Source organism: Haliotis asinina, chromosome 1, assembly GCF_037392515.1.
Source record: "Haliotis asinina isolate JCU_RB_2024 chromosome 1, JCU_Hal_asi_v2, whole genome shotgun sequence".
Lineage (NCBI taxonomy): Eukaryota > Metazoa > Mollusca > Gastropoda > Lepetellida > Haliotidae > Haliotis > Haliotis asinina.
The window spans coordinates 13,790,681-13,816,817 of record NC_090280.1 but is presented as its reverse complement, the minus strand read 5'-3'; the positions used below and the strand labels follow the sequence as shown (position 1 = coordinate 13,816,817).

At 40.9% G+C, this 26,137-nt stretch overlaps 1 protein-coding gene across 1 annotated transcript in view; it reads right to left on the bottom strand.

Moving 5' to 3' along the window:
• Positions 1 to 22,537, bottom strand: part of LOC137294317 (uncharacterized) — a 47,581-nt gene extending 25,044 nt beyond the window's left edge. Inside the window, exons 1-9 of the mRNA XM_067825354.1 lie at positions 22,474 to 22,537; positions 17,974 to 18,264; positions 17,170 to 17,487; positions 16,107 to 16,448; positions 15,416 to 15,721; positions 14,716 to 14,985; positions 13,939 to 14,220; positions 13,594 to 13,701; positions 630 to 1,439 (exon numbers count right to left, since the gene is read on the bottom strand). Coding sequence (XP_067681455.1) covers positions 630 to 1,439; positions 13,594 to 13,701; positions 13,939 to 14,220; positions 14,716 to 14,985; positions 15,416 to 15,721; positions 16,107 to 16,448; positions 17,170 to 17,487; positions 17,974 to 18,264; positions 22,474 to 22,537 — 2,791 coding nt within the window. The remainder of the gene's footprint in view (positions 1 to 629; positions 1,440 to 13,593; positions 13,702 to 13,938; positions 14,221 to 14,715; positions 14,986 to 15,415; positions 15,722 to 16,106; positions 16,449 to 17,169; positions 17,488 to 17,973; positions 18,265 to 22,473) is intronic.
• Between the last annotated feature and the right edge of the window lie 3,600 nt (positions 22,538 to 26,137).

Below are 26,137 nucleotides of genomic sequence, written 5' to 3'. Positions count from 1 at the left end.
AAAAAGTGTCAAAAAGTAAACAAGCAGAATCATATTAGATAAACTTTAAAAGGTTCGAAAATGGAAAATAATGCAACGGCAGAGTATCAAATGACTCCCTCTATTCCCAGTTTTAACGACTGTTTTCTTTGTACATGTACGCTCACGCATTGCATTTCCTCTATTAAGGCGCTCATGATGTATAGGTGATTCAGTTTCCTTCTGTGTTATACTATTGAACATACAACTATACACACATACGTCATACACAGAAGTCAACCAAACATACTGTGACATCACTATTCGTCACACGAGTGAGTGAGTTAAAATGTATAGCCACAGTAGTCACACGAGTAGTCACACGACTGGTTCAAACACACACCATTATGATTTCCTTCACTAACTGGGCAAAGACAATGTCTTTGACAAAATGAGGTAATTAAATTCACATGTTGATTAGATCTCATTAATTACAGAGAGTACTCAAACTAATTCGTTATTAAATGTTATAATGTGTGAAAAAAACCCACAACACATTGGTTACACAAAGTGAATAGAACCACCAGTTTATCAAACAAATGAATCACTCACCAAAGTATAGGTTAGGTGACCACATACTTAAACATGTTGTAGAAAGTCATACACTGCACGATGTCCATAAAGCTTGGCTAGCATGGCTGCGGTGTCGCCATCGTTGTCCTTGGCATTGATGTCTGCCATGTTATGTGACAGGATGTACTTCACCATCTCCAGATGTCCCCCCATAGAAGCCAAATGTAGTATGTTTTCTCCAGTATCATCAACTGAGGAAATTCGAGAACCTTTCCTCACAAACAGGTCCAACATTTTCCTGTTTCCGTAATACGCTGCTCTCATCAACGGTGTCCTTCCATGTTTCCCCTTACTGTTAATGTTCACAAAGTCCTGTGACAGAATGTGCTCTACCATGTTGGCATGTCCTCCCATGGAAGCAAAATGAAGTAAATTGTCGCCGTCGTTATCCACCAGTGACACATTAGCTCCGACAGACACGAGGTAATCAAACACGTCTGTGTGTCCATGATAAGCAGCCTTCATCAGGGGTGTTACTCCGATATTTGTTCTGCTGTTGATATACATGCTGTACCTTGTGAGCACATGTTCCACCATGTCCGGATGACCTCCTGTGCAGGCCCAATGCAGGATATTGCGGCTTTTATCATCCACTAATGTTGCATTAGCTCCTTTTCTCACTAAAAGGTCAAATATCCGTTCCTGTCCCTTCCATGCTGCCACCATGAGTGGTGTCCTTCCTTTCTCCTCGTCTCTACTGTTGACGTCTACCACACTCCGAGATAGGATGTTTACCACCCGATCCAGGTCCCCCACCCGACAAGCACCGTGAAGTGTGAGGCTGTTTGAAGATTCATGGCTGTCAGTGCTATTTGGTGGAGATGATCCAATGCAGTTCTGGTTGCCATCTGTAGATTTGGCATATTACTATGATACAATGACATCAATTACTTCTTCATTCCTTACAACAAAGAGACAATAAAAAACCCGACTAACAAATAAATAAATAAGCTACTAGTAGGGACTGTAACGTGAATATTTGTTGTACGGAAAACGTTTCTAAACCTACTTGAGCTTTCATATCAGGTCTTCATATCTATACACAGCCAAGGAGTAAATATCCTGCATTAAAATTGAATAGAATGATAAATACAACATATCTACAAGCGAAACACATGTAAAATCACCCTGAATTCTTTACTGGACTTGTGAACGTAGTCAGTGTAACGCTGGAAAGTGGCACAATCATTTCATTGCCAAGTCTGCTTGGAAGTGTAAATGTCTCCAGGCAATCCTGTTACATATGGGAGAGTTTTAGCAGCTATACACCAAATCTCTGTAAAATGGAGCCAATAACCTTGACTTTCTGTGAAAGTTTTAACTGGTAACACCTCCTTGAATATGGACAAATCAAGAAAAGTGAACATTCCCTTGGCCAGTCACAGTCTGATGAAAATGCAGGTTCCGCTATACAGAGAATTGGTGTATAACTGTCTGCTGTACACGATCATCTCGGGTCGAGTAAATACAGAACTGGGAATTTAGAATGGAATACCATTGGATAGAATTACACTGAATATGCTCGGGAATCTGCAAGATGCTACAAGGATCAAATATGAGTCCCTGTCTCAGCCAGCATTTCTTGCGATCAGATATCTGGCATTATCTCCTGTGTGTAGTTGTGGTAGTGCCTGTATTGATGGACTGGTGTGCATACACGATGCTGACTGACTTCTGTGGCATTCTGAAGGGTTTGTGTTTCGGTGAGTGATCACTACCTGACCTGTCCCCATCATCAAGCAATATTCATACATATCCTTGGAGGTAGGATAGCCTAGTATTTGATGGCGTTCGCGCCTCACAATGAAGACCCGGATTCGAATTCCCTACATGGGTACAATTGTGTAAAGAACATTTCTGTTGTTCCCCGATGTGACATTGCTGGTATATTGCACAAAGTGGCGTACAAGACCATACGTATACTCACTCACTCATGCAATCCTTTACGGAGGAGACTATATATCAGGCCCGTCATTTTTCAGGTCACCCCACGAAAATGTAAAATAATGGCAAAATGAAAACAATAACAAAAAGGGCCAAAACAAATCAAAGCAATACCCCCAAACAGAAGAATAAAGAAAAAGAGGAAAACGTCAAGAAGATTTGGCTGGTTCCATGTGAACCTTCCTCAGGTGAACTGGCGGAGGAGGCAATCATTAGGTATAATCGGTCTGGGACACTGTAGTCAACAAAACCGAACATGTGAGTTTTTCAGGAATATCAAGGGTTTGTTATCTTATCCTTTTTATTCTCCAAATCATTATTTTCGTTCCCAGCAACACCATAGCTTGCAATACTACTGTAAATGTACGTCTGTTGATAATACAAGTATCGTCCTTGATGCTGGCCTCTACAAGTGAACAAGTGAACTGAGCAGCCGTTACCTTGTACACAAACAGCCTTTCCAGACCGAGTCACCACACATCTAAATCCGAGACCGCAAGTCTTGGCTGCACCTGGAACTAGTCGGCAACTTCAAACAAGAGAAAGAACTATGTAAGATTATATTTCGTTTTTAGTATCATACGATTTACATTCTTATATATATGTCATGTATAACCACATGTATATGTTATACTTCACTAGGTATTTTTCAGAACCTGTCAAGTAACTGAAATGAAAAAATATCTCTGCAACGGTCTCCGTAGAACTGTGAAGGACTAGAAACTGTTACGTAATATATCATGACTGGGATTTTGCTGAAGTATTTTCCCAAATAGATTCAATTGTGCTGAAAGGATTCCAGATATTATGAAAACCCTTACCCGAATCACCTGAGGTGTAATCAATATAACAAGACTGTGCATATACAGTATTTGGGGATCCATATTTATGCAACTCCTAGTCATGCCCTGAGACAGCAGGTGTGGTTTCTCCTTGATGATATTGTTTTGTTATGCATTCGCGCTGTAATTCCATTTCAGAACGAGGGCCCATGCGGGTAGCATAAGTACAGCAAGTCCCCACTGACTTTAGTATGGTTATTTAACTTCAGTTATTGGTGATCTATAGCCCGTTTGTATTTGGTACTGTCTGCAGTTATTTCATTTTCAGATAGCTTACTACTTTTAAATATATTTCTGAAAAACTCTAACCTTTTCCCTGTAAAAGTAGCTTGTTCTCGTCGCGATATGGCTGAAATATTGCCGATATGAAAGTAAATATTAACTCACTCACTCTCTTCAGAGCGTGGGGATATAGCTGAGAGGCTTTGCTTTAGCTTGAGGTGTATCAGCAAGAACTACCATCGTATAAAGTGCCAGATCACGTCCATGTCAGAATCAGAAAAGGATCATGGGTAAATCTTTGAACGCTTCTAAATGACAGTTAACCAAATTTGAACGACCTAACAAATTAAACCATGGAAACTTTCTCAAAAAGAATGTCCGTCAACCGGATGACTGTATAACCGACATTATACCAATTTGGCAAGAGTTTATTGGCATGACTCCCACGGCCAAAAGGCATGAGCACACAATGCCATTTAGAAAGCTGTAAAATGTAAAACAAAAATATGTGATATTTGCAGTTATCTGCTCAGTACAGATTCTACTAGGTTTATCGGGACGGTGGGGTAGCCAAGTGGTTAAAGTGTTCTCCGAACCTGGGTTCTATTCCCCACATGGGTACAATATGGGAAACGCATAGCTGGTGTCTCTCGCCGTGATATTGATGAAAGATAGCTAAAAGCGACGTAAAAACACATACACTCACTCACTAGTACGTTTATGTACTTATGTGCCACCATAATGTGATATGGCAGGGGTTCCAGGACAAAATATCATCAGTCCACAAAGCCTCTTATAATTGGTCAGAAGAACCTTGCGCTCTACTTGGGACTTCCCTTCCTTAGTTAAGTACAAAGACCTTTTCGCTCCTGAATTTCTCCCAGGATAAGAACACATGAAGTCTATACTACAAGCTTGGCGGTCAAGATTAGTCACATTTAACTAAGGGTACCTTAACGTAAGGTAGATTCATGCAACGGGACGTCAACCTTAGTCAAGGTAGAAGGTAAAGCTTCACAAGATATAGTTGTTTTGAACAACGGGGCCCAAGCTTGCATCAATCCAAGAAAGCCTATATGGATGGCATGAGCAGGACATTTCCAAACGGACGCCTCATTAAGTATAACGATATTTGATACTGTTTTTGAAGTTTCCAGGGTCTATTAAATGATTGACTTGATTTTACCCACCGGTACTACCATCATCATTCTTAGAACCCATGCTTGCCATATAAGGCCACTATGCTTGTCGTAAGGGGATAACGGGATCCGATGCTCACGCTCGCTGACTTGGTTGACACATGCCATCGGTTCCCAGTTTCGCAGATAGATGCTCATGCTGTTGATCACTGGACTGCCTGGTTCAGACTCGATTATTTACAGACCGCCGCCATATGGTTGGAATATTGTCGAGTATTGCGTAAAACTCAACTCACACACTCACTCATTCACTCATTCTTCTTAGAAGATGTTTATCGTGATTATTTGCCAATTCTACTTACAATTGAATGATTGCTTGAATGAGAAATGTATTGTTCTTTCATCTCAGTCTTCTTCGATTCACCTGTAGATAAGCGACAAGTTAAGGTTTGAATCTCGTATTCGAAATTCAAACATGCTCCATGTTCAATACATTTTAGCTGACACAACTTGATGCCAATGTTCCGGATAGTGACATAACCATCCATCTCAGTCTCACTTTTAGTTCCAGATTCCGCTGTGCTTGATGTTGAAAATATCAACTGATATAGATATAGTATATAGATACTGATGCTGCAGCTAAAGCAGCACTATACAAATCTGTAACATCACTTCTTATCCAGTGAGTGAGTGGGATTAGTTTTACGCCGCACTCACCAATAGTCCAGGTATATGGCGGCGGTCTGTAAATAATCGAGTCTGGACAGTCCAGTGATCAACAGCTTAAGCAACGATCTGCGCAAATGGGAACCGATGACATGTGTCAACCAAGTCAGCGAGCCTGACCACCCGATCCCGTTAGTCGCTTCTTACGACAAGCATGGTCGCCTTTTATGGCAAGCATGGGTTGCTGAAGGCCTGTTCTACCCCGGACCTTCACGGGTCTCTTATCCAATACGCAGATTATATAGTAATTTGATTTTACATACGTGATCTGATGTAGAAGAAGCGAGACACCCAAAAAGGAATTTATAAATCACATGAAAAAAAACCCTGCATATTCTTATTGTCAGTCCAGATTTGAGGAGGCCGCCATGCGACATTGAAAGGCGAGGATCCTCCGTTTTGCACACCTTGTGACAAATGAATCACGGTCAAGCATGTAGTGCTATTATTTTAAAGTCAAAGGCCGTGCTATTGTGGTCGCTTTACTGTTCTTTGTCGACATTGTAAGGCTTTGACTTGTACCAGTCACAATATCGATGAAGTGACTCTAAATTTGAACTTCCTGGTTGCAGCAACATTATGATGAAGAGCAGGCCGAGGTGATGACAGTGTTGAGCCTCAACAACGATCTCTCTCTCTCATGGATGCCATGGAATATTGCTGATTGCGCCTTATAACACAAATATACACAGACAAATACGTATGCTATAATCTCATGCAGTTATGAACATATTTTGAGATGATGTGCATGGCGCTTACAAGAACATTCATGACATTCTCATAGCTGGATGGTAGAACATTAGACTGGGAGCTGAACGTCAGTTCAACCAAAACAGATATTCTCCCCTTCGGAAACGTACTGTTGACTTTCTGTCTGTGATACGAGGCACTATCATCAGCATCAACGGATTCCAGGCCAAATGTCTATTATGTATGGAACTTGCTGTCGCATTTAAGTTAAATGCATTAGTAATTGTCTGTCAGAAGACCGTTGACAGTGTTCTGATGAAGATAAAAACAGTCCTCCTTTGGAAATACCATAGATAGGGGAAAAAACCCCAACACTTTCGATACTTTCGCGACTGACCATGTGACTGATAGATTGAAATAGCCATTTCTTGTATATTGGATATTTGTAGAATAAATTCAATAATTTCAGAAGATGCGAGTCTAAAGCCATTCGCATTACAGAAACCTGTGCAATCTTCGTCAATTCCATGTCACTCCTGTTGTGACCATTGATACAAACCGACTTATAAATGAGATAATATGCGGTGAGATCAGTGAGACCTGCGAGACCAACCTCTGACAATTCTTTTGTTCAGAGCAGTGAGTGAAGTTTTACACCGCACTCAGCAATATTCCAGCCATATGGCGGCGATCTGTAAATAGTCGAGTCTGAACCAGACTGTCCAGTGATGAACAGCAAGAGTATCTATCTGCGCAACTGGGAACCGATGACATGTGTCAACCATGTCAGCGAACCTGACCACACGATTTCGTTAGACGCCTCTTACGACAAGCATAGTCGCCTCTTGTGGCAAGCATGTGTTGCTGAAGACCTATTCTACCCCTGATCTTCACGGAGCAATCACACAACGAACGATTGTTAAGTGGATATATTTTATTGCAGAGTACAACATGTTCATATATGACATCCGGGTGATTTTATACACTGTTCCTTCATATATTTCCACTGTTGATATCTAGCAAAGATGTATTAGCAGGTTCAAATTATCCAGTCACTGACACAATCTCACCGTACAACTCACTGTCGATACTGTGCTGCACGCGGTAACTGTTCTTTGCACAGGAGCAAATTAACACTAAAATATTATTTATGGAACAATATGTTATCATTGGACATGGAAATGGAACTTATCCAAATTTTAATGTAATCTACTATCTGGATAAACTGACCATTAAAGAATAGTTAAATAGAAACGCTAAAAAGACGAATGAAAAATTGTAGTCCATGCATGGAAGCTAACATGACAAACAAATAACTCATTTTTGTAGTAGGCATGGTGTCGCATGATCTGCATTTGAAATCATGATATTATTTATCAGGTGATTGCTCCATCCCGACCACAGAATTAACATAAGTATCAATAATGGAGCCTAATGTCTGGGTAAGTGCAATAACGCAGCCTCCAACCTCCTCACTGGCTGTATCAAATGGCATTGGACGTTTTGGTATTGCCTTCCACTCTGGATATTGCAAGCTTCTGTTCTGGTGGATCTCTGTGGCGTATTCTGCGACCAATGATGTGCCACACTACTCTAAAGGACACTATGCTTGCATAACGACGGGTACATATGCTGTACCTGATGCTCGTCCTTTGTGGTAGCACGTGTAGGTATCTAAATCAATATATGGTGCGCCCAAAGAACCAGAATAATCATACAAACGAACATGATGATGATATCAATAAAATGTTATATGGCTATAAAGTTCATAAAGGCTATATAGACGCACATACACATGCATGAAACAGACATAACATGAAAAACTATAGTATTATTATCGTATACTTGTACAAGATTGAGTAAGTAAGGCAACAGCGTTGACTATAAACATTGCGTGATAGGCAAAACAATAACGCGTTCAATTAGTCCATGTATCTACGTACTGCCCATGGGATCCGAAAATCTTCCATAACATTAGCCAAAATGTCCCAACTGCAATTTACTGCTAATGTTTAATGCTAATGTTGTACACGACATTTATGCGACGTGCATGTTGGATCGACATTTATGCGACGTACGTGTTGGAGACGCCATTTATGCGACGTACGTGTTGGACACGACATTTATGTGACGTGCATGTTGGACACGACAATTACGCTACGTACGTGTTGGACACGACATTTATGCGACGTACGTGTTGGACACGACATTTATGCGACGTACGTGTTGGACACGACATTTATGCTACGTACATGTTGGACACGACATTTATGCGACGTACGTGTTGGACACGGCATTTATGCGACGTACGTGTTGGACACGACATTTATGCGACGTACGTGTTGGACACGACATTTATGCTACGTACCTGTTGGACACGACATTTATGCGACGTACGTGTTGGACACGACATTTATGCGACGTACGTGTTGGACACGACATTTATGCGACGTACATGTTGGACACGACATTTATGCGACGTACGTGTTGGACACGACATTTATGCGACGTACGTGTTGGACACGACATTTATGCAACGTACGTGTTGGACACGACATTTATGCAACGTACATGTTGGACACGACATTTATGCTACGTACGTGTTGGACACGACATTTATGCTACGTACGTGTTGGACACGACATTTGTGCTACATACATGTTGGATCGCGACCCATACATTGCACATTAACTGTAACAGATCATGTTCTTAACGGCGATTATTTTATCTTAATTTACATTTGCAGTGTTCGCAAATATATGAGTGACATTTTTCACATTCATTGTTATCTGTTGTGACTGTCCATAGGAACAAATGCATCATTGTTAAATAAGGCCAACAAATCTAATGTTTCAATTCAGGATGAGGATGATTGTTTGGAAATATTACCTGCGCTTCCCGAAATGGTGTGTATTTCGCGCACCATTCTGAAACATTATTAATTTGGTTGCACCGTTTTTCATGCAGTATATGAACGGCGATCTAGTTTCAGGAACCAAGAAAACGTTATTGTCGGCTGAAAAAGGTGTGGTATTACAAACAGTTTAAAAGTGAATAGCATCGTACTGCCGTACCACACAAAGGAAATTTACAAATCTACGACACTTTCCAATAACTGAAATATTGATCAACAGACATAAGAGCTGAGTTTTTCATTGCAATATGATACTGACAAAAGCATGAATACAAAAATATATAAATATATATAGACACATCTAACATATACAAAATAGGACAAAAGTTCTAACGATTAAATGCATTTAAGGAAGTTGGATACAAAATATCAAAATGTCATTGCAAAAGCTTAATTTGTATCATGTAGAAAAATGTACCCCTAATCTGTGTAATAACAATAGTAATTCACCACGGCAATTCTTTGACAAGTGGAGCCCCTATGTGACACCGTCTGTAAAATGTAGTATGTCAGTAAAAGTTCTCTTGAAAGTAAATTGTAGACTTTTTTCATTCAATAAGTATTTTTTACACAGATATCTCTGTATTGATATAAAATAAAGCAGGAAAATGACTTTTCAAGGTAGTAAGTAGGATTTGACACTTTACTTTACTTTAAAAAACAGGAATTGAAAATGATTATCAGTCAAAAAACAGGTTTTTGTAATAACAAGATTTATAAAAAGATTTATAAAGATTTATAGTATAAAATGAATTTTTTTTATTGTACAATCACACTAGATTAATATTGAAAACAAAATGCTACCAGAGAGTATCAACATTATCTCCAATAAAGACAGCATATCAAAATGAAATTTGAGGAATGGAGATAATTCTTGCCCACTGTTCCCTCAGGATAAATGCTTGCGTGGACAAAATATCATGAAGCATGACAAGAAGCAAGATTAATGGAAATAACTGCGTAGCATTCAAAGAATTAAACAAAGAAACAAAACAAAAAAACCAAAAAAACCCAACAACAACAACAACAAAAAAAAACAGGCAAAATAAACCCCAACCCCGCATCAATTTAAATTAAAGGAAATACGCGCTCCTATTCTCATATCCTGCCGCATAAAGCAGACGTAGGGTATCCAATCTCTTTATTTTATGTCTCGATTCGAAATGCTAAGTTCAAACCCCTGTACGGACCCCTGATAATCAGTCGCCAGCAGTAAACAACTCCACAGGGATTCGTTTAAGTATTACACCTCACGTATTGGAATAAAATATTTTCTGATACAGTAAAAGCATGCTGACACAGCATTATTCATCTCAATCACCTAAAATGCTTTGCAAAACATTCATTAGGTTTCAGTATGCAAACAGTCTGTTATGAGCGCGTAATACTCTGCCTCGTCTGTGTCTGACTTGACGATGTCGCTCATTCGAACACCCTCTCTTGGGATATATCTGTGAAGCAACAATGTACGTGAAATGAACAACCATGTTAAACGACCAGTTTACAACCACATGTACACGCTATATATCATAATAACAATTCCAATTATTATTAATGTAGATGACACAGTCAGTAAGGTTTTCTGTTGCCTCCCTTAGAAGTCATGGTTTATAATATTATGTTATCATATACTATTATTACAGTGAAGTAAACACAATGACTGGAATAAATTGAATGAATGAATGCATGAATGAGTGAATGAATGAATGAATAAATGAATGAGGTTTGACTGATGCTAGAACAGTCACTCTGGTTAGACACCATCTGATAAGGCTTATCCAAACCAGCCCAGACTATTGGGCGTCTTGCATGAAGCGCTGCCTGGTCGAATGTGAAATCTTCCCAACACTGAAGCCTTCTGCAGTACCCAGTGCGTCAATAGTCCCGTCGCCATGGCACTACGAACTATGGGGAGTCTTGGGATGCAAACACGGCGTTTTGTAAGCGACGTCAATCACATTTGTGTTAAGAGGGGCAGAAAATTCAAGATTTCTTTGGTTTTATAAAGGATATGTCCGCTTTGTTGGATTTTTTAACGTACATTGGCCTATTTCCACCAACTTTTGTAATTGCCATTTTCTAAGAAGCTGGCTGCACATTCTGGGACGTATCCAACATAGCCCACTATATCCGAAACCACAAGCATTGCAAAGGCGGTACCAAAAGGAACAACAGCATCACGTCAGTTACACGGTGTGTAAGGTAACGCTTGTTTATGTTTTATATAATCTACAATTCATGTTTCCCGAAGCGAGCTGAATTCGACGTCCTGGTGATTTCGACGATTGCATTACTAGCGCTATATCGAGGAAGTATGTGCGTGATCTGAGTGCATAAACAGTTTCATCGGTAGGGCAGATGCCCAGTTCCTGTCGTGAGACGTTTTATTGACAATTGAAATCAAGAAATTAAGTTATTTAAAGAGCAAATAAACAACAATATCATTTACCCTCGATCGTTAATACCACTTCAGATGCAAAATCAATCGTCTGTATAACAAAAAATAGCGAGCAAAATTCAACAAGATCAGTCGTCTGCTAGTGACAGGTTATGTATGAAACAGGAAGCCACGTGATCAAAACACTCTCTCACAGTGCGGAGGGAAAAGTATGGCTCACCGTCGAAAACACATACAAAAATACCCGGATGTGACAAGCGACTGCAGTTTCGCTGATACGATGTTATAAACGCTATTCTTGTTGGAAACACATGATACGTTTTTGTGAAATAGATGAATATACCTTTATCACTCAAGGTTAGCAAAATCAAAACTTAAAATGATATTAAAAATATAAATTACTTTTTTGTCTTATATCGTCGAAAACCCCTAACACTGGGATTTATATTTTGATGCAGAATCACACAATGTGAGAAGTGAGCAGTCTCGGGAAGAATTTGTTGCATTTTCGTTATCCTGACCGTGGTTTGTTCTTCTTGAGGACACTCCAGAGACTGTCTCTGCATATTTAAGTACCTATAAACCCTTTTTGACGATATGTCAATAACGCGACAAGAGGATATTTTTCAGAATGGAGTCTCAGTTTACAAGAAGGTCAAGGTCATCCATTTAAAAGGAGGCTGCTAAAAGATGTCACTGTGCTGAGGAGGTCCTAGATGACATCCTTCTTCGTTGTTGAAAGGGATTGAATGCTATTTATGGTTTACAGATTGAACAAAGAGCAACAGAGAGGTCAAGCAACTGTTCCACCTCTACACACTTCCCAGACTGCCAATGGGAGATCTTTCAGTGAGCGCTGGCTAGACAGAGTTTCTTTCATATTACATTTTATCGATTGTGAATGGGTCATGGGCGGGAAAAACAAAGACTTCTACTTCTCATTAAGACTTCATCCTGAAAAAGGACTCGGTTGGGTTGCTGATCTGTTGCACACACTGTATATATACTCGGTGCAGTGGTTTTCCGAGAAGGCTGCTTCTCCAATGACAGACTCTAAGCTAACGTGTTGAATAACTTCACCTGGGCTGCATCAACTGCTATAACGTCTTCATGAGACATGATTTGCCGCACCAGTACGTCCTCAGCTACTTAAAACATGTGCATATATGTGTGCACAACAAACTCAATTATGAAGAGCCCCCCCCCCCCTTATTCAAACCCGGATCTCCCGAAATAATTAAAAGATATAATGTGGTCAAGCGGTCAAGACTGTGGACAACAAAGGATTATGAAAGGACAGGCACACAAAACTTATGTGTGACTTTGAACTTGTTTGGAGCATTTAGTTCTGAGCTCCAGGTTGCTTCAAATGAGATTTATGATAAACCTAGAGTCTTAAATTTAGGATTGTTGCGCATTTCAAGATAAGTATAGGTATGATCAAATTTCTTAATATCACCTCCCCCATCCTTGACCTCCCCTGCATCTTGGTAGGTCCACCATTACCACAATTATTATTATTATTATGAAACAAGAGGATTTGAAAATTAATACTGCACCTTTCCTCCAATGAACCTGTCGACAAAGAGTAACGAATATATAAACTATCAATTAATATATATTTATGCGCAAACAGAATTTGAATTGTGGTTCCACTACACGTTAGAATAACATTTGATCATATTATTACAATTCAACATTTACAATATACCATTTAGCTATGATAATATGACAGGCATTATTCACAAATAGTAATTATATTGCTACAAATCGTTGGGGGCACACGGACAACACCCTTTCTCTGTGCACTCAAAAGAATTTTAAAATCTGTTGGTATATGACCAGATAGTGGCAACAAGAATACATGCAAACACCTAGTTTCGGGTTCAGCAACGTGCAGCAAACACGGAATAGGTACTGTGACCACGTGTCCCGGTACACATATACAACACATTTGTTCGTCGATTTCACGAAGGTCGTGATCTGAAGCTGACATCAGCCATAGAACTAACCATATTACAGCAGCGTAAACTCGTTCATTCAGCTTATCCATTTACACTGACATAAGTGAAATCTGGAACTATATGGAAATTAAGAAAAACAAATTTATAAAGAAAAACAACTTACGTTTCATTTTTTTGTATTGAAGGAGAAAGGCGGTGAATATTATTGCAGCACATGCAAGGACTGCTGTACACGCACCGGCAACAACGGCTGTTGTAGGTGATTGATCGGCTGCAAATAAACCATAGTATGTGGTACAGTACGTCCAGAGACATGTGGTCGTTCACTGGCACAGATATAAGGTTCGTGAAACCATTTTTGAATATGCCCCCACACAGACTGATTTTACCTATATGTATTTATTCTCCCCGTTGTAACACCTCTTACATTAGTCATTCGGTTCGGACAAGAGGGATGAATTGTATCGATGGGTATGGTATGCATCGTAAAACGACGATCAACACTAACCCAACACGGTGACTTGAATCGTCTCGCTCCAGTCAGAGAGTGAGATTTGCTGTTCAGTCCGACACGAATATCCACCCTGGTCCTCCTTCCTGACATCTGTAATGGTAAGAGAATCATTCCTCGTCTGATACCGTTGGCCGCTCTCTATCTGGATGTTGTCCCTTGTCCACCTGTAGGTCACTTGTGTAGTCCGTGACAGGTTTCGGACAGGTGACGAACATGTCAAGGTCACAGTCTGACCTGGCGTGGCTTGAACAGGGGCGAGGACATAAGGAGCAGGCTCTGCTGTAATCATGACGAATAATTTCAAAGTATTTCAATAACAATACACATGTATGATGTGTATATGTCTGGATTAGTGATATTTATGTACATCACAGCAAGAATGTGTATTCGCGTCTGTTGTAACAACCTATTGACCAAGGCCTGTAAATGAGACACAAAGAAGTCCCATTTTAGAAAGATTTCACTCAAGTGTGCAGAGATACAGAATCTCTAAACATCTGCAAATATCACACACACACACACACACACACGCGCACACACACACACACACACACACACATCTGTAATGTAGAGAAGCGGTTATGGTAAGAAGACACCGTGTCTGAATGCAATGCAAATGATTAATGATAATTTTTCATATAAGAGATATATTATTCAAAGTAACGTTCATCGACAATTAGCTCAGTGGTACAATAAACTCCTTATTATGAAACACTATCAACATTGTTCAAACGAAACTCATAAATTATGTGTCCAGGTGACTATTCTAACCTTTGCCTTCAAGAGTGAAGCTATCACTCCATACAGAGGTCAAACTTCCCTCCTTGGACTGACATGAATATTTGCCTCCGTAATATGTGTTGTAAGGGAGAAAGAGATGCGGTCCATCCATCCAATATCCTCCCCCAAGTTGCAGCTGGTGACGATTGCTCCTCCAGATGTAAGACAATGGTTGGCGATATTCCTTCGGCAGACTCTTTGCTGTTGAGGAGCAAGTGAATGTCATATTCCCTTGCACAACGGTTGGTTTGCTTGGACGTTCTGTGAGCAATGTAGAAATAGAGATGGCTTGTTTACTTAATGGTCACAGCGACACACAGGGGTATTACGGGTGTATGCCGAAAGTTTGTAAACATTAAGTCAACTGACATCAGAAGCACCTATCTATCAATTTGAGTTACGACAAAATGAATGAACCAAGTTTCTGTTTTCAGACTGACTATCCGTTCTAACCCCTGTGTTTGAGGGGAAATAGGAATAAGACTGCGGCTGGCGCTAACTGCACTAAACACATAACGCAACGCATATGTGTGTACATCCTGAACGAGTGCGAACTGTAATCTTTTCGTATTAGCTCACTACTTACTACATTGCTTTTCAGACATAAATATGGTTGCTAAGTGCTGACGGTTCAAATCAGTCATTTAAAAGTCTTATAATACTGAGTACTGGAATTATACAGTTAACTTACTTTGTACAACAAGAACGTTGTCACACCTGGCTGGGATACAACGGTAGTGTCCGGCATCCCTTAACATCACATTGTACATGGTCAGCAGCAAAGCGCGGGAATCAGGGAATACAATGATTCCAGTTATCCTTATCTTTGACCAAGCACTCTGCCAGACGTGTGTAGTGTTGTGTAACGTTGACATCACTGTGGAGGATCTCGGGTTCTTTATCCGGTACCATAGTCCGTCCAGGGGTAGCTTCCATACCATGGTGGCGTTCTCTCTATCGCGTGCAAGTGTACGATTTTTGTACAGATCTGTTGACACTGGAAAAGAATTGATGTGGTCAGTGTTTGAGTTTCAGGTGTAGTGACTAAGATTATACTCTTGGTCATGTGATTCAGTCAATTGCATCTCAGGAAAAATACATGTGTGATAATTTGGACCTCGTGAATTAATTCTGAAAAGTCGGTGTAGTTCAGAACGTATTTCAATCGGGATTCACAATGCTGATATTATTGGATCGTGGATTGTATGTAGACTAGTTGTAACATTTAAGGTGCATTATTCACGTGGGAAAAAGGCGTGCAGTGTGCAGCATGGTCAAATACCATATTGTTTTAGGAAGTGGCATTTATATTATGCTGTCTCAACAACGGCATGATTGTAGAAATAACTTTTGTAGAAAGTAGATAACAAACATCAGCTCACGTGTCTTCCCGATGGTGACCGCATCGCTCTGCTCTGTGCTGAGGCTGTGATCCAGCACTGCTTCACATGTGTAACTGTCTGTGCCAGCCTCCGCCCCGACATCGCGGATTGTCAGATAGCCAATGTAAAATCGAACTCTTGGGTCCCACTGACTGTTCTGTGATGTCAACTTATATCTATACCCCGTTACCAGGACAACGCCGTTTCTTCTCCATGTGAAGGAAGCGATGATATGATGGTATCTGCTCCGTTTAACAGCAGTATTAAAGTGGCAGGTAAGTGTTAAAGGTTCTCCAGGGGGTATGGTGTCGGGGCGGACGATGTATGGATGCTGTAGGTCATCTGAGGAACATAACACAAGGGTTAGTTCGCAGTGACATATTATGCTAATTCTAGTGAATAAGTTTGGTATTCAAACTGCTTAGAATATTGCTGAGTCAGTGTTAGATATTTTCAATGTACTTTTCAGACTATGTTGACTACCGATGAATCGTAGAATATTCCAGATGTGTTACTATGGTTACTCATGATCTGTCTTTATCATTTTAACGTTAACATTGTTCTCAAAGGCCTTCATTAGTAAACAATAACGCTGAAAGTAGGTGAATTAGAAATAGGCTATCAAACTGTGCTCGGCTTGGTTGTCTCGATCCGCCCTTAAGAATGAGCCCCTGAGCGCTGTCAATATAACATAAACTCTCACTGTGTTGTAGTACCGTGATGTGTATGCTGAATGACCTCATTCTGGTCTGATAGTTTTGTGGTTGTTGATGTAACTGTTGCTCTTTGGATTGGTGTTTAGTTGTCGCAAGATACAGTAACTCGTGAAGATCCTAAGGTTTAAACCGCATAGCTTGTGTGACATGAAACACATCACAGTTAAGACTTTACTATATAACGCTCTGCGCCTAGGTATGCTCCCAGGAACGCTCACTACAACCCCCCCCCCCCCCCCCCACCACCACCACCACCCCCGGTAATAGGGGTATATATCATATGTTCAATAGCACGAACGTACATCCTGTCACTATATACAACAGCCATGATCAGAAGCGGTACTTACAAATTACGGACACCTCTTGTCCGCACGCAGGTATTCTTGACCCACTTGAATTTGGTGGTCCAACATAGCATCTAAAGTACCCGTCATAAGAGGATTCCAGAGAGGGCAGATCAAAGCTGAATACGCCATTTCCGGACCGTGTGATATTACCGGTGAAATGTCCATTTAAGTTGCCGCACTTTGTGACTTGATTATAGTTGACAATGTGGAAGAAGCATTCACCTGACATCATCACCGTGAACTCCTTGACACCAGGTTTTGGCAGATTCCACGAAACAGACAGAGGTTCTCCACTGAGACCACATGTGGCAGGGACATCTACAAATAACGAAGGGGTATTGGTGGTCATTGGCTCTTAATTATGCCAAAACTATTAAATACAGTGAGGGATAAAATGTATAGCAATGTATGTACAAACACAGAGGGTCGATTCGGTGGTGTATAAGATAAATGGTCTGGCCAGCATGTGTAAGTGTTTTAATCCTGACCTAACGTGTAATATCACATCTGGAAATTAACTATTGACACATTTACATCACCAGTAGCCAATAACATATTTGATCGTTCGTACACTTACTCATGGGTTTCATACCCATATTAACTCTTTTTCGGAGACATTTCAATTTAGGGCAGGTCTATTTCATAACTGAAAACAAAACATTAGCTATGAACTGGTTAGTTACAACCGGGCTAAATAGTGTATTTAATGATGGACAAACTTACAGTGGAGCCCTTGACATCTTTAGACATATTCCTGCCCGGAAACTACAAGTACCATGACATTGCAATGCATGCAAGACGTACCCAGCACGTGCAGTTCTTTTCCACAGTGAGCTATTGTTGATACCCCGTGGTTACATGTATAGCTGCCGCCATCATCCAGGGTGACATTCACCAATACAAAACTGAATACGCCATGCCCCTCTGAGGTCACGTTTCCGGTAAACAGCACCCGCGACGTGCAGGGTGTGATGTTGTCATAGTTACTAACGTCGAAGATGCAGGTGTCTGATTTTAGAATCGAAAATGCCCTGACCGGTGGATCCGGCTGGTTCCATGACAAAGACGCATTTTCCCCTTCGCGAATCACGAGCCCTAGAAACAGATACACACACAGAGCTATTTATTGGTTTGTTGTTTAACGTTTCTCTCAGCAATATTCCAGCTATATGGCTGCAGTATTTAAATAATAGTCTGGACCAGACAATCCCCCCGTGATCAACATCATGAGCATGAGTATCGATGTATAAAACTGGCATGCAACAAGTATGGGTTTACACCGGACCAATTCTAACCTGTATCTGCACGCAGTGTATGTTTAGGGGACCAGATTTAGTGAAAATTATATCCTAATAGGCTATGGTATTCATAAATAAACAAGAGGTTGTTTCATAAGGTTACCATGAGATATAATAGGCCTACATTCTCAGTGAGACAATGACGATACAAACATAAGTTTGTGAAACGCATTTCAGTGAAAACTAAACATAACAAACGGACTGAGTAGCATGGCGTCAACGGATTTCCGAGCTGAGTGTATGAACTACTAAAAGCTCATCTAGGAAATGTGCTGCCCGGGCTCTTGTCCTCGATTCCTCGAGATAAAGTAAGATTTTACTTAACATTCAAACTTATTTTGACAATTTGCAACAGTTGCATCTTTAACTAATCTGCATTTTTAAAATAATAAAGACCAAACAAATTCAGACTTTACTTTATTTTGAGAAATCATGGCCTGATGTCATCCTCTCGCCCCGATTTCTCGAAACAAACTTAAGTCTGAGTTTTGAAAAGTTGCAGCTTTTGCTCACATTTCAGTAAACCCAAGTAAATGCATTCCCAGAATGAGCTGAAATCAGTATTAAACTCAAACATAGTCGAAGAGTTTACTTTGATGGATGGATTACTGAAGATCTTTGGGATTTTCTTTTCTTTTGAAAAACAAAACAGTCGAGTTGAAAAATCTTTGATTTCAAATTGTTAACCTCAGCTAGAAATTCGAGTAAAAACCTAAGTTTAATTCGAGAAATCGGAGTCTGCGTGATCTGTGAAATCCCCACTGTGAGCCAGATCCTGTCATTCCTTGTCTCATCCCCTGCTCCTTCTCCTTTGCTATCCTCTTTGTCATCGCCTGTCACTTACCTACTCCATCCCCCTGTGTCATTCCCCCGTTTCCCCGTTCCCCCGTTCCATTCCCCTATCGTCCCTTGTGCCATCTGCTGTATCATCTCCTGTGTCACTCTCCTGCTGTACACTTGTCGTCCCTTGTGTCATCTCCTGTGCCATCCCCCTGTCGTCCCCCTGTCGTACTTTGTGCCATCTTCTGTCGTCCCCTCGTCGTCCCTTGTGTCATCTTCTGTGCCATCCCCCTGTCGTACACCTGTCGTCCCCCTGCCGTCCCTTGTACCATCTTCTGTCGTCCCCTCGTCGTCCCTTGTGTCATCTCCTGTGCCATCCCCCTGTCGTACACCTGTCGTCCCTTGTGCCATCTCCTGTCCCATCCCCCCATCGTCCCCCTATCGTCCCTTGTGCCATCTCCGGTGTCATCTCTTGTGTCATCTCCTGACGTCCCCTGTTCCATTTCACCATGTCATCTCCTGTTTCATCCCCTTTGTGCACCGGTCTGTCAGTCTTTTTTGTCTCGCCGTGGTAACCGGAAGTAACATACACTCTGCAACGCTTCCTACTTGTCGGTGACTTCTGACAAGACCGTCTATGGTTGATAGGTTGACACTGAAACGGATGTCCCTGCTTCGAGCACGTTCCCGTTCCTGAAAACTCACTTGTGTCATTGTTTCATATCGCTTCTATCCCGCTGATGCACTTTGCCTTAGAGGCGGTGGGGTAGCCTAGTGGTTAAAGCGTTCACTTGTCACGCCAAAGACCCAGGTTCGATTCCCCACATGGGTACAATGTGTGAAGCCCATTTCCTGGTGTCCCCAGCCGTGATATTGCTGGAATATTTCTAAAAGCGGCGTAAAACTGAACTCACTCACTCACTCACTCACTTTGCCTTAATTGCGTGATACATCTGGCAATGCACGTGCATTTTCCATTTCACGATCAGAGGTAACGGGTAACGGGTAACGGGTAACGGGGAAGGTGTATTTTAGCGAGTGTGTGCTTTAAAAAAACACAGTCGATCTGAACTCGGACGCTAGGTCTAAAACACATGTTCAATAGGCATTTCAAACGTTAGATACTTTTGTTATTGTTATTTTGCAATTGTTATTGTTTTGTTAAAAAACTATGCTAGGAATCTCTTTGCAATGTAAAAATGCTACAGTACTGAAGATGACAAAAGTACTAGAATCAGAAGGGACTGTTAATAAGATGACTTTTGCTGTCCGTCTACCTCCTCCCACCCCCTATCACCTCCCTCCACAGTCAGACAGACAGATACACTCGCACGCACGCTCACACACGTGGTCTACTCTACCAGATGTCCGACTTCCAACATTTGTGGAAGCTAGGGTGGCTGAGTGGGTTAAATCGCTGACTTTGTGTGCAGGTGATTAGGTGCCTGACTCTGAGATCTAGCAGTATCTCAGTACGTTTATGTAAGCACATTAAACTGAATGTATGACGTCACATATGTTTACAGGTTACTTATCATTGTTCAAGGTCTATGTTTGAAGTATTTTAGATCTGATGAACACGAGCAGTTTTCTGACCAGAACATCCGGGTTAGCATTAATCTTCTCAAGACAATAATGATAGGTATATAGGCATATCTTTAACGAGTGTTATTGGGAAAATATATACAACTGCTTTTAAATAAGAGAATCTCAAACTGGTCAAATCTAATTCTTCAAAGGCATTTAGAAGTTGGTGAGGTAATACAAGACACTATTATGGATGACAACTTCTTTAATTCTTTTAACACGACGTTTCAAGGCTAATTCTTGACATCCACCTGACGAAGGGGCAAGTTGGTGAGGTAATACAAAACACTATTATGGATGACAACTTCTTTAATTCTTTTAACACGACGTTTCAAGGCTAATTCTTGACATCCACCTGACGAAGGGGCAAGAATTAGCCTTGAAACGTCGTGTTGTATTGGTCAAATCTAATAAACTTAATTCCTGGATGTCAGGAGTCTTTTACAGAAATGATTATTCAGCTACTGACCATATCTTTACACTATATGCGACAATACAAAAGTGCCTGTCGCGTAATAAACACAAGCTTTATGTAACATTTGTTGACTTTAAGAAAGCTTTTGACTCTGTGGATCGTTGTAAATTATGTCACTGCTTACGAATATATGGTTTACACGGGAAAATGTATTCTATTTTGAAATCTATATATTTGAATCATTATTAAATCATGTGTTCGTTGTGGCGGTGATGTCACCGATTGTTTCGGTCCCATGGGAATTCGGCAATGGTGTATTTAACCCCTATATTGTTTTCCTTCTTCATAAGCGAACTGTATTATGATACTTATAATTCAGGTAAAATGGGGTACAAATGTTTCGAGATATGATTGAAATAAGTAATCCTCCTTTTTGCCGTGTCAGATGCCATTGCTGGTCTACAAAACCAACTGAATATCTTGGAATGCTATACAAATGAATGAGAATTGTTTGTTAATCTTGAAAAACAAAGATAGTTATCTTTGGAAGAGGTGGGCCTGTCGCCTGTGAAGAAATATGTTTTTTGATATGGCAAAAAAAGATCGGTTGTTAATCAACATACGTATCTTTACGGAAGATGTTTTTTTGGTGTCACTATCTCCTACGTAGGACTTAGTATCACCTACGTAGGACTTACTATCACCTACGTAGGAGTTAGGAATACTATCTTTTACGTAGGACTTAGTATCTTCTACGTAGGACTTAGTATCTCCTACGTAGGTGTTAATATCTCCTACGTAGGACTTACTATCTCCCACGTAGGAGTTAGGAATACTATCTTCTTCGTAGGACTTACTATCTCCTACGTAGGAGATACTAAGTTTTGCGCAGTTTTAACATGCTGTTATCCTTAGAAGCAATATCTTATCTGAACTGTAATTTCTTTCGTGAAATGTCTGTAACACAAACGACTGACGGGATCGGGTGATCCGGCTCGCTGGCATGTTGACAGATGTCATAGAGTCCCAACTGCTTGGATCTATGCTCATGCTGCTCATCACTGGATTGTGTGGTCCGAAGGCAATTATTTGCAGGCCGCCGCCATATAGCTGGAATATTGTTGGTGTGACGAAAGATTAAACCCACTCACTCACTTAACTCAACAATATGTTTTGACATAATGATTTAAGAAGCAAACAACACGACTACTAAAGTTGTCCTACCTTCAACAGTAGGACACAGTACAACCGACGTTATGGCCAGGAAGAGCAAGCCGTGTGTCTTCATTGTAGCACATACCACCATACTGCGAGGCTAGCTGTCACTGACGACTAACATCGTTATGTCCTGTTTATTACCACATGTTTCAGAGTCGGTCACTAATTGTTCTTTGTATTAAGCATCCTTGTTGGAATTCCGGGTTAGAATGAGAACAAGGGCTGGTAGACTACACACCAGGATATGATGAATAGAGTGGACAAACTCGTGCTTGCTGCGTGTCGTGGTACCAATGTTCACAGCGCATATTAGCTACTCAGTGATGTAACAAAATTGTTGTGAAGACAACAAACAACAGACACACGCATGACGTGCATGACAGATAAGCTTCAGGCATTTATTGCATTAAATATATCGTGTGAAATTAACAAGGGAATTCTCCTCCAGTATACACCCATCCTCTCCTTGGAATTTTCCCTCAGCGTCCTTTTGGATGGTGCTATATGAGACTGCGACGTCTGTCTTTACCTATAGTTAAAAACGTTATACTGGACATCATTTAGAGACAGTCGAGCTATACTGGTATAAAGCGTGTTATTGAATACATGTGAATGTGTGCGAGCGGGTGCGTGTGTAAGTGTGAGTGTGTAGGTGCGTGTGTAAGTGAGTTGCAATATTTCATTATTACTGGTACCTGCTAAGAGCCACCTCTTCGTGGTGGGTAACGCTAAGAACTCTTCTCCCGTGTGGACCCGGGGTAAAATAGGTCCACAGCACCCCATTGCTGGTCGCAATGAACGACCGAATTGGGTACCCTGTTAGTCATGGTTTGCGCCCTCTGTCGGTGGAGGGCGTGAGTCTGGTGGTTGAGGGAACTGGTTCTAGGGATGGCACTCCTTTGCCCAATACAGCACTTCGCCCCTTCACGTTGACGGGTGGTTGAAGGGACCCGATGCTATCAATCGGCAGGTCACGTCATGCCCTGAGTATGGACAACGGTAGTTGACAGCAGTTGTTAATGGCAGGTCTATCAAAAACAACTTGCAAGTGACCTTTTGTTAAGTTCAGCTGCCTGGAGTCCAATGCCAGAAGGCGGCGGCTCATGGGCCAATCTGGATATACGAACCCCTGAATTGCTTTTTTCCTCACTGTCACGCTCTCACACACTCTCACTCTCATTATATATATATATATGTATGTGTATGTGTGTATTACTTGTCTCCTGTTGGTGCTGTTCCTTGGCAAGAGACAATGGTCAGACGCTGTCCCATATCAGCCTTAAATGGGGACCATGACGTTTCAGCAACTCAGGCTTTAATACCAGTTTAAACTGTCATTACTATTCTCTAAATTTGCTGTGTAGAATAAGTTATTAAAGAAAGTGTTATTGTTTCTTCTTTATCAATGAACACCCTCAATCTCGGGGGTCATGAGAGGAGTGTTCATATACTTACTTTTAGGTACATGCGCACTCATGGCTGATTTGTGCGCAAAACAATGCGCGAAGAAGGCGTACCCAGTGCGTATTAAGTTCAGGGCATGCGCAAACTATTTGTGCCGAACGCAATCTATGCGTGAACTCCAAGTGCCATGATCGCTTGAACATGTTGGGACAATGCACAAATCTCGTCCGCCTACTTCACGAAAAGTTAGACCATGTCGGACACAGTTCGTGATCAAGGAGGGCCAATGCGTGACACTGCGTGTCAATGGAAATGAAAGTGACACGCTTTAATACGTAGTGGTCGCAGTGTTGGCGAGTAGGCTGCGCAATGTCCATGAGTACTTCACGCATATGGCACGAAGATTACGCATGCCAGAAATTTTGAACATTTCAAAGTTTTCTTTGCGCACTGGTACGCAGCCTCTTACAGTTTGCTGCACACTTCACACCGGTTTACGCCGAGTTTACGCACTGGCACGCAAAATTGCTTAGTGCAAGTGTCAGGATGGTTTTACGATTACATACAAGACATTCGAATCTCCATAAGTTCTTGTGGATGCTGTCGGACTGAATTTTCAAGCCATACTTAATTTTAAATCTTCGCCTGAATCGCACAGGGGAGACGTGGGTTTAGATTGAATAGATTGTGACAACTTGTGACGAATATAAGGAAGATAAAACTTGTCTAGCGCTTCAACATCCATTTCTGAAAAAATCTAAGCCGGACAGTACACCGTGCCGTTTAAAGCAAACGGGTATATAGTATCTGGACAAAACGTAATTCAGTATACACCTGCGCGTTAACCTTAACTAAATAAATATTGAAACCATAGCATAAAGCGTGACAGTGATGTAGTTAAAAGGTTATTGAATAATTGGATCGTAATCATGCAAAGGTTCTCGGATATCCACCCGGAGTGAGTGAGTGAGTTAATATGTAACGTCACATCGGCAATATCTCAGCCATATCGTGACGAGAACATTCAACAATGAAAAAGAGCATATATACATTATAATAACCTGTCAACGAAGTACAGTAAAACAACTAAAATATCACAATTTCAATTAAAACTAGCACGGAAAGTGAAACCTAATAGCACTATTTAGACAATACAATATAAAAACAGACTATAGATCGCCAACAACTGAAGGTAGATCACCACACTAGGAACCATGGGGACTTACAGTACCTTTGCTACCTACATGGACCCTAGTTGGATTTACACCATCCCTTCAGCTGCTGGCGATTTATCCACTCGGAACTCATATAATGATAAATAACTATGGCGTGCCCCAAAACATGCAATTCTTTGAGAAATTACCTTTCCTGAATGCCTATCACAGGACTAAAGTACTGACGGAAATGGAAAGAAAAACCTATGTTTTTAGGTTTATCTCTACAATTCAAGTAGTAGTTGATATGAGAAGGTGTGAAATATCTTTTAAAGTAGGTTCGGGCTAACTACAGTTCCAGTGGCAGGGAGATGGGAAACGTGAAAAGGGACTTTACTGAGGAGAGATGAGTGCAGAAATGAACACTAAGTCAAGCAAATTAGTGCGCGATGATATTGCATTATAAAGGGCACTTTTTTAAATGACCATTTTAAAATTAGACTTAGCTTCATTATGAACGATAACTGTCACTAAAATAATAACTGTCCTGCTGAAACTTAAGTATGTAGTTTCCACCGTGTCTCCCTTTCACGATAAAAAGAAACAGGTAGGAGGGGTCGTCTCAAAACAAAACCAGGACGGGTGTCGCAGACGATGGTTGTGGCCGTTCTAGGGGATTGAGATATCAGCTTAGATATGTTAATCCTTTAGGGAAACTAAACTGGGAAAATACATGGCGTATTATACACGGCGTATATAAACTTTATGAAAAACGACACGTAAGATGTTAATCAATAGATGAGACATATTAAACACAAATGAAAAAGCACAATGTATCTTTGAGATGACCCCATTTCGGAAGTAATGCCTCATTGCCATCTATAGTGTGATCTACTGTTCTCAACAGCTATCGTATTTTCCCCGATTTTACGAGTAAACCCGCTTTTCTGGACTCATCTCCATTGGCTTCCATCCTTAATCCTCAATCATGTACATCGTCCTTAAATCGGGTTGTTGCATAGGTGCTACATAGGGTTTTCATGTACAGTCGAATAGTGTCTGTGATCACTGCATCTGAAGATGGCAATTGATTAAAACGTAATCCCTTTCTC